Source organism: Coffea eugenioides, chromosome 7 (assembly GCF_003713205.1).
Source record: "Coffea eugenioides isolate CCC68of chromosome 7, Ceug_1.0, whole genome shotgun sequence".
Lineage (NCBI taxonomy): Eukaryota > Viridiplantae > Streptophyta > Magnoliopsida > Gentianales > Rubiaceae > Coffea > Coffea eugenioides.
The window spans coordinates 18,418,146-18,428,526 of record NC_040041.1 but is presented as its reverse complement, the minus strand read 5'-3'; the positions used below and the strand labels follow the sequence as shown (position 1 = coordinate 18,428,526).

At 36.2% G+C, this 10,381-nt stretch overlaps 1 protein-coding gene across 1 annotated transcript; it reads left to right on the top strand.

The window, feature by feature from the left end:
- The first annotated feature begins 3,521 nt into the window (after positions 1-3,521).
- LOC113777053 (putative late blight resistance protein homolog R1A-3) lies at positions 3,522-7,211 on the top strand. Its single transcript, XM_027322098.1, has one exon. It carries the CDS (start codon positions 3,522-3,524, stop codon positions 7,209-7,211), a length of 3,690 nt encoding a protein of 1,229 aa, XP_027177899.1.
- The last annotated feature ends 3,170 nt before the right edge of the window (positions 7,212-10,381 follow it).

The following is a 10,381-nucleotide window of genomic DNA, read 5'->3' as shown; positions in this document are numbered from 1 at the left end:
GTTTTTCACTTTCATCCGTTCTAAATTATAATTCACTTTTTAATTAAAGAATATAATTAATTTTTAACTTTTTTAAAAACCCTTATTTAATGTACTTTGTTATCAGTGAGTTTAATATACCTTATTCAATAATTGCTCTGATTCAAATCTTAAATGATACAAGTTCCATCAATATTATTATTGTAATTAATATAAAAGTATAATAATTGATCATACTCCTAATATTAATATAAAGATATTAATAAAGTTACTCTTTCAATAATTGCTTTAGTATTATAACTATTTTACAATCTTTGTAGACATTGAAAATGAACAACTACGTATTGTAAACCATTTACGGCTTTAGTATCTTGATTTGCCTCGAATCGGTGTCGTTTACGACTTTACGTGCGGTGTAAAAATGTCCATTGCTTGGATATGCAATTTTTTCCGACAGTTGGCAAAAGTTCCCTCGTTTAGGCCCCGGGTTAGGGACCTGAAGTCTCCACCAACACAAGAAGACAACTTGCCGGTTGCAACAAGAAAACAAGAAAGAGTCTCGCCCACAATATTTGACTATGTTTATTGAATATACAAATCTGGTCTCGGAGTGAGTGGAAGATACAATCATGAAGATAAAATAGTTCTTGATACCTTTTTCAATGTTTTTTAGTTATATACATATATATATCTATATATATATACATATATATATTAAATCGTAACAGGATATCGTATTTATTTTATAAAAAAATTCAAAAAACTTATAATCTAAGTTTCTTCTCAACCTTATTTTTTTTTTTTTTTCTACAAACGATAACTTCATATATATATATCTATCACCCCTTGAAAATTCAAGAGTTAATTACAAAAAGGGGTAACTACCCCCATATCTTTCCTAACTAGACTTGAAAGCCAAGCTGGGAAAGAACCTTCCCATTCAAAGTCTCTAGTTGCCTTAGCTGCAAATTGTGCTAATTCATGGCTACACTGATTCACCGTTCTAGGTACAAAAGTGAACGTGCAACTTTCAAAATTTCCTTTCTGAACGTCAATGTCATCCAGGATGGTTTGGAGACTACAATCCTGTCCATTGTCCATGTTAATGAGGCTCACTACATGCTTGCAGTCAGATTGGACTTCTATAGTTGTCCATCCTGCAATCTGAGCCATTTCAAGCGCCCCCCTGATTGCTAGAGCTTCTTCAGTGGCTGCAATTCCTTTCCTCCTCGCAGTAATTCCTTTTGCTCTCACTACTTCTCCGCGCCAGTTCCTTGCAATGATTCCAAGACCTGATCTGACCATTTTAGCCGAGATGGCAGCGTCCGTATTGATCCTTATTGTTCCTTCCTTTGGAGGTTCCCAACGCTGCTGGATTGGTGTTGCCTTTTCTGATTCAGAATTTGGACCCGTGTCTGACTCCATTGCTGCCTCATACTCGATCCATTCCTGTTGTGCCTTGTCAACAATATTCTTTGCATCAGTTATCTCCTGCTGGAAAGTAACCTTGTTTCTTGCTTTCCAGATTTGCCATAATATGTTTGCTGTAAGTTGGATTCTGCCCACACCTTCAGACTTTTTTGCTGCTTGCAACACCGCCTCCCACCATCTCCACAGGTTGCCTTGAAGTTTAGCTAGCCCTTCCCACCGAACAGGTGCAATCTTCCATATTACTTGCGCTGTTGGGCAGGTAAAGAAGATATGCTCGATAGTTTCCATGTCCTCCCCACAACAGTGACAAAACTTGTTCCCTATGCCAAACCTTTTATAGAGAGCATCCTTAGTGGCCAAACCATTTTGTAGACATCTCCATAGGAAATGTTTCAATTTCAGCTTAATGTTTAGGCTCCACAAGGTTTTCCAAACTGTATGCTTTCTTATTTCCCAACTGGTTTCCGGATTAGGTGCTGGCCTTTGATTTGTTACCTCCTTTTCCTCCTTGGCAATCACATATCCGGTCTTCACCGTGTAGATTCCAGACTTGCTGTGTTTCCAGAATAATCTATCCTTTCTGTTATACAAGCTAAGAGGAATATTAGAAATCTGGTTTACTATATCTTCATTAAACCAAAGCTGCAGAAGACCAATGTTCCACTTCCCTCCCTCTATAAGCTCATTAACAAACTCTAGATGACAACCTACTGGTCTAGCCGTGGGAACTCTTCCATCCACCAACCCAGGTATCCACTTATCCTGCCAAATCCTCACTGACCTCCCATCCCCCACCCTTTTCCATAACCTCTTTTGAAGCAATTCCCCCCCTTATGCATACTTTTCCAGCACCATGAAGCATTATTAGGGGGTTGCTGTCCTAACCAATCCTCCTCCTTCATGTACCTGGCCTTCAAGACTTTGCTTACTAACAAATTTGGATTAATCACAATTCTCCAAATTTGTTTTGCAAGCATAGCCAAATTAGAAGCTTCCAGGTCTCTAAAACCCATACCCCCTTTCCCTTTCACCTCAGACAGCTTACTCCATCTAACCCAATGCACCTTATTTTCCTGTTCCCCACCACCCCACCAGAACCTCGCAATCTTAGCACTAACAGCCTTACACAGACCCTTGGGTAATTTAAAGCAGGACATAATGTACGTTGGCATAGCCATGATAACTGCTTTGATCAAAACTTCCTTACCCCCTTGACTGAGCAATTTTTGTTTCCAACTCTGGAGCTTACTGCTAATGTTGTTCATCAGGAAGCCAAAAACCTGGTTTTTATCTCTCCCAATTGTCATCGGAAGGCCTAGATATTTACCACTATTCGCCTCCTTCATATTATCCAGCACTTTACTGACTTCCCCTCTAATCCTCTTGGGAGAATTTCTTCTCAACCTTGTTTGCCAATCAAGTTTTTTGTCAAGTTTGTCTGTTACAAGTTTTTTAAAAATTTTAATTACAGTAATCTCAAAAAAATTTTTAAAAATTTTCAACTATAAACTTCAAAATAATAAAAAAAAAACACATTTCAAAAATTTTTTAAAAAACTTTTACAGTAAACTACAGTTAAATTTTAGATAAACACTCAAAAAATTCACTTGTCAAACGGAATGTTTCTACTGAACCATATATATTCTTCTAAATATAGAATCCTCATGGTGGTTGACATGAAAACGACACAAACAAAGTAACTAGAGTATAAAAACCTGCAACTTGGCTCTGTTTGGATTGATGTGTGTACTCTTGTTGAAGTATCTAACAAACAATTCGTTTTGACAAGAGAATCACAGTTAAAGTCCATCGTATCGTATCTAAATTGGTAGGATAATTTGTCACAGTTTTGATTGTAGCGTTTACATTCTGGTATATTTACAAGTTTTGTGGGTATCGAAAATGAACAGTAAGCATTTATAAACCATTTACTGCATTAGGATCTAGATTTGTGTCCATTACTTGGAAATGCACTTCGGCCGAAAGTAGACAAAAGCTGACTCCTTTAGGCGCCGAGGAACGGACCCTATTGTCTCCAGAGAGTCCTGCGGACGAACTAAAAGTTTATTCAAGATACAAATTTGATGTCAGAGTGAATAGAAGATACAAGAATGGAGATATCCTACAGTAATTGCTTTGAGCTCTTTTTCGATTATCTGGGCTGGATCCGTAAGACATTCGGTCCTAGCTTCGATTTTGCTACCTTTAAGCTGGAGATCGAGGTGAGAGTGTTACAAAGCTTTGATCTGTATCTGACAAAGTGTAGGAGGAGGAACCATGAAACCTGTTTGGAACAAGATGAGGAGAAGGATGTTACTTCTTTCAGAATTCAAGATCTGATTATCAGGAGAATGCAAGATCTTGAATTTGCTTGCAGCGAATACTTGATTCATCCTCGTTCACCTGCTTCGTCTCAGATCATAAGTGAGCTCATCATATTCCAGGAAGCAATCGAGTTGTTTTTCGAAACAGATATCAACGCATCGTGCATCAACTATCTGCTGGACTGTTACTGGCTGCGTGATCCAGAGCTAGTTATGGATTTCATTGATTCGGTTTCAAAGTCTCTGGCGGAAATGATTGGCTCCTATTTCGAACGCCTTGTAAAGAAGCTAATGTTCTTGAAGAGTTTCATTCTTTTCGCCATGCTTCGCGGTGTCAAGGGTCAGCAACTGATAGATCTCTTGATTCACGCAGAAGTGGTGTCTATCAAGGCATTACACCTGGCTTCTATATGGTGCCTTCACGTAGATAAAGAAGTACAGAATGAAACAGAACTTCAAATTTCTCGACTAATAGATGAGAAGATTAATCCCGGTGATCCCCAGGTCCGAGAAACTTACATCCATGTCATGACTGCTGCAAAGTTATCAAGATCAGCAGACATTTCAGCTCTGGAGAAGAACAAGCATCTAGTAGCTGACTTTATGTATCGTCTCGTTCCCAATTTTGTGGAGCTGCTGAACTCTCGTACCAATATTCTTGTTCCGATTATGAATCAAATGCTAAAGCTCCTTGACGGGCTAAGATTCCTTACAATCCTTCTCAGGCATCAGGAGAAGTTCAAAGAGCTATGTCATGCAATGAAGAATCTTATTGGAGTTGTGGCCTGTGATGCAGCGGTTGTAATTTTCTCTCTTTCTGTGAATCAAATCAAAGAAGGCTTGGCCAAGGAAACCGATCTTGCTCTTTTTCATTTGCTTAAAGTGCTCAAGTTTATTAGGGCAGAAGTTACTGATCCAGTAACATTACTATTCTCGCCATTTGGTTTTCCTAGGACCAATGAGTTGGGCTCTATGGATTTTCTCCTTGAAAATCTGAAGGAACTAGAAAATTGTAGTGAGACTGATGATTCAGTTGCATTCCCGAAAGATCAAATCCACACAGTCCTAGAAGATCTCATATTCTTAAGATCTTTCCTTGTCAAAATAGCAGACCAGCGCAACCGGAATGGAAAACTCCAAGCTCTTTGGAGTCGTGTTATGGAGGTTGCGCACAGGGCAGAGTTTGTCATTGACTCTATCGTGGTTGGTGATAAACATGAATATTTGGTAAGAGTTGCTAGAGATATCCAGCTTTTGAGGACTGAGGCCCTTGAAACCTATGATAGCACGAGGCATGACTGTGGAGCTCAGAGAACTAATCAGAAATCTTTCCGCATTGAGTCAAAATGTCGTACCCCAGTGTTGAATGAAGTTCTGGTGGGTCTTGATGATGAGGTAAAGGCAATTATTCATAGTCTTACCAGGGGTTCAAAGCTGTTGGATTTTGTTTCAATTGTGGGTATGGCTGGACTTGGTAAGACAACATTGGCCAATAGAGTTTGCAATGATGCATTAATTTTGAGCCACTTTCATATCCTTGCTCGGTGTACTGTTTCTCAAGTGTATAGCATGCACAGTTTGTTAGTTCAGCTTTTATGTAGTATTTCTTCTAGAAGTCCTGGTGAATATCTTGAGATGGATGAAAATGATTTGGCTCACAAGCTGTACAAACTTTTAAAGAGAAATAGGTATCTCATTTTTCTGGATGATGTGTGGGAGATTAAGGCATGGAATTTGATGGAGAGATCATTGCCCGATGATGCTAACGGAAGTAGGATTCTCTTCACCAGCAGAATTCAATTGCAATTCAAACCTGATACCAAGGCTCACCATCTCCGCCACCTTACTGACGCAGAGAGTTGGAAATTGCTACAAAAAAAGTTATTTGGCAAAGAAGGTTTTCCTCCGACACTAGGTAAAGTTGGATCTCAAATAGCAAACTTATGTAGGGGTTTACCTCTCACAATTGTCCTCATTGCTGGAATTCTTGCTAATACTGCAGAAGATTGTTGGGAAGAAGTTGCGAAGAGTCTAACTTCCAGTATTGTCCTTGATGACGAATACTGCATGAAGATGCTTGAGCTGAGTTACAGTCATTTATCGGATGATTTGAAGCCATGCCTTCTTTACTTTGGTGCATATAAAGAAGATGAAAATGTTCCTGTCCGAAGGTTGTTATGGCTCTGGATCTCTGAAGGTTTCGTGCGAAAGACTGAAGAAAAGAGTTTAGAGGATGTCGCAGATGACTATTTGAAGGATCTGATTGATAGAAGTTTAGTTATGATTTCTGAACAAAGAACCATAGGTGGTGCCAAAGCCTGCCAACTTCATGATTTGGTACATGAGTTTTGTGTGCAAAAAGCCAAAGAAGAAAACTTTCTACATGTTTTGCATGGTCGGAATGATCGTTTTATTCTTACTAGTCCAAGCAACCCCCTCCGAGTTTGTGATCGAAGTGCCAGGAATTTGATGATTTGGGAGTTAATGCTAGAATTTCCCAATGTATGCAGTTTGTTATTGTTTAAGGAGGATGATTTGGGGTTTTGGTTACCTAAACTTCTCAGAGTGTTGGATTTGGGGGAATTGGAGTTTGGTGCATATTTTCCGATGGAAGTACTTTTGCTTGCTCAATTGAGATACTTGGCTGTTCGTGCTACAGAAGTAAATTTCATCCCAGCTGCAATTGCTAACCTCTCAAGGTTACAAACTTTTCTGCTACGAGGATACTGCACTCATTGTTTGTTACCCAAGACTATCTGGAACATTAAGACATTGAGGCATCTATGGACTACAAGTTTCTATGCTGGTTTCATTTTTCCTGTTGAAAATCTTGAAGTATGCCCAGGCTTATTTCATTTAGACACTTTAAGCCTTGCCATTGATCCCTCCTCTCAAAACTTCCAAAAGATACTGACAAAGTTGCCAAACATCCGCAGGCTAAGATGTCCGAAGACGGCATCAAGAGAAAAATGTACTCGGGATGGGATTCTCATGTTTGACTATTTTAGTCAACTAGAATCACTTACTCTGCGTTTCTTATACGGATATGGATTTAAATTCCCATTGAATTTGAAGAAGTTGACACTCCAAGTGACTACTCAGCCATGGGGTGAAATCTCAAAAATTGGAAAGTTGCCCAAACTTGAAGTCCTTAAATTACTCGATGACTCCGTCGTTGGGGAAGAATGGGAAATGAAAGAAGGGGAGTTCCCTAGCCTCCGAGTCTTGAAATTGAGAGGCTTGTGGGACTTTTGCAGCTGGACTGCATCTTTTGATAATTTTGCGGGTCTTGAGAAATTGGTTGTGCATAGTTGTCGGAACTTGGAAGAGTTGCCTTCTTGTTTAGGGGAATGTCCGACTCTTGAAATGATTGAGGTGAAACGATGTCGCAAGTCTGTTGCAAATTCAGTGAAGCAAATTCAACAAGAACAGATAGATGGGGGAAATGAGGTTCTAAGGATCTTAATTGAACTGTGAGCTCCAGCAAAGAAGAAGAAGAAGAGTCTAGTCCCTCATAAATAGAGTCAATCCCCTCACAAGCAGTCTAATTCAAGTTTCTTGAAAGCAATTTCTGGAGCATCCTTTTTGTTTGACTTGATGCAACTAGCCATAAAATCTCAATTCCTTTTTCTTATTTCTGCTATGATGCACTTTTCTTTCTTTGTATTTCAGTCAGAGTAGTACAGAAACTTTTAAATTGCTTCTATTTTTCCTCAACAAAGAACCATACACTCAATTAATTAATATGTTAAAACATCCTTTTTTTTTTTGCAACAAATATTAAGAAGAGACAGGAAAAGAGGAAAAAAAAAGACTTGGTTATGTTACTTTTTACCTTTGGAAGTATTGTATGTTAAAGAAGTTACATATTAAGTGGAAAGAAGTGCTTAAATTAGGGACTTGGACTATTCTCCATTTCCCACAAAGCACGTCTGCAGGATTAATTGAAGCTTAAAAAGATGGTGTCCAAATCCCTTAAATTAGTTGGTGAACGTCCTCCTGCATGCTCAAGTCACGTGCACTGTGGATTGGAAGTTGCTTTTTTGGATAGAGTGGTTCTTTCCGTTTTCTTCTTTTCTTCTTTTTATTCTTGTTGTTGTGTAATATTATATTTGTTGTGGAGCTGGATTTCTTTTTTTTTCCCCTCTTCATTTCCCCCTCTTTCCCCCAAACTCTGCTGCTATTTAATTGCTTGCCATATTATTATTTTTGTATTATGTGTATTACTGTTATTGTTAGTATTATTTGTACTAGAATATATAATTTTGTAGTGTTGCTACATTTCTTATATTGGTTTTGTTCTCCTTTTTTCCCTGGCTTCTTTTTTCCCTTTTTTCCCCCAAATTCTCTTGCGATTAAATTGCTTGCCATATTATTAATATGCTATTGTTAGAATATTCAATTGAACCATTATGTTGTTTTCTCCTTTTTCCTGAATAATACGTTGCCAAAAAAATACGCTTCCAAAAAATTCTTTATGAATTGTGGTGCTTTTGAGAGGTCTTTGATGAATCGTGGGATTTAATAAAGGACCTTTTATGTATAAATAAATAATGGAATTTGCTGTGTTATGAGTTAAATATAGGTGTAATCAGCTGATGATGTCCTAGTTTAGTAGCTAAAGATAAGGCTGCAGAAATTAAGTATCCTAAGTTTAAATCTCATGTTGATTTTTTTTTACCGACAATATTTTTTCTCAAATTTATTTTTTTATAATACTTTTGTTATTATAATAGAATAGGCAATTGTGCTATTATGTAGTTTCCTCCTTTTTCTTGAATAATAGTTTGCCAAAGAAATTGCGCTTGCCAAAATGCTTATTATTACGTAGTACTTTTACTTTATTATGACGTAGTACTTTTCCATTTTGTATAGAATGCTTCCTTCCTTCCTTCTTTTTTTTTATTTTTTTGTCAATCGTTACTTGTCTACCAAAGTACACCTACTCCTATTTTAACTTATAACCAAACGGATCTAGATGACACTGAACTTTTATTGAAACCAAACGGATGTACTATACTCCACCCAGTTTTAAAGACTATGATGGTGATCAACAGCCCAAATGGCCGTTAGTTTATAGAATGCTTCTTTCCGTTTTGTTCTTCTTATATTATATTATATTTGTGGTGGTGCCGCATTTCTTACCGGTTTTGCTCTTTTATCCCCTTGTTTTCCTTTTTTTTTTTCCCAAAAATTTTGTTGCTGTTAAATTGCTTACCATATTGTTACTTTTATTATTATCTTATGATTATTACTGTTATTTACCTTTCATAGGTATTGATAATAGTTGCACTGTACTAGAGTTCTTACCTTTTTTATGTAAATGTAAATCGTAAATGATGATATAATTGTGGTGCTACCGGAATGCTTATTGCTTTTGAATGTTTTCTTGTTTTTTTGTGTGAATTATGATATTCACCTATGTCTTACAAATTGGATACGGATAGGATCATGTTTTTTCCCTTCCTAGATGGGGTTGTTGGTTTTCCTTTTCTTTTATACCTTTTTCTTTTTTTTTTTATGTACAACTGATATCGGTTTCTATATTTTGTGGGGTTTTATTCTTTCTTTTGTTTTTGCTATTTGAATTCGACTACTTTTGTAATAATAATCGAAAAAGACATCCTTTTTAGTGTGGAATTTTTTGTGCGCATTTATTCTTTTTTTTGTGATAAAATGTACAATTGGTTACTATATTGTTTACTGCTTTTTTCTAATAATAGATTAAGAAAAAAATTCATTCTAGATTTTTAACTACCCATTTTACTGCATCTTTGTCATGATTATTTGTCTAAATTGTAATTTTTTGTAAGCTTTTTTATAATAAAATATATAATTTTATTACTCAGATGTTTTCTTTCTATTTTTAATAATGAGTTAGAGAAAAAATTATTCACAAATTTTTTTACTCACTTTGCAACAAGTTGGTATTAATTTTTGTTCCCGAAGTTTTATTAAGGCCTTCGCTTTTTCAAATTAAGGAAAAGAAATAAGCTTGATATATGATTATAGTGCTGCTGCAATCCTTATTATTACTTTTATTAAGAGGCCTTTCATGCATAAATAAATGACATAGAGGTGCAATCAGTCTCTAAGGCCTTGGTTTAGTAGTTAAAATTGAGATTCTAGAAATTAAAGGTTCTAAATATAAATCTCCTTGTCCCTTATTTGCCTTTTAAGCTCCACCTATCCTCTGGTAGAAAAAAAAAATAGATACAGGTGCAATCTATTTTTTTTTTTTTTTACCTCTTGGATGGAGTTTTTTTTTTAAACAACTCATATCCTTTTCTCTTTTTTTTTTTTTTTTTGCAAGGGTTTATTCTCCTTTGCTATTTGAATGCTATTGCTATGATTTCAATGCATAATAATAATCACAAAATATTTTTTGCCTGTAGTATTTTTTATGAGTTTATTGTCTTTTTATAATAAAATATACAATTGTGTTACTATGTTGTTTTTTGCTCTTTTTTTTCCAAATAATAAATTAGAAAAATATCCCTACAAAAAAATCTCTATAAATTGTATTAGTTTTAAGAGGTATTTTATGTATTACTTTTAAGAGACTTTTCATGTATAAATGAATGATGGAATTTGTGTGTGTCATAAATTAGATCTAGGTGCAATCAGCTGAGGAGATCTTAATTTAG

Coding starts and splice junctions, on each gene's coding strand:
- LOC113777053 (XM_027322098.1), top strand. CDS start 3,522: ATGGAGATATCCTACAGTAATTGCTTTGAGCTCTTTTTCGATTATCTG.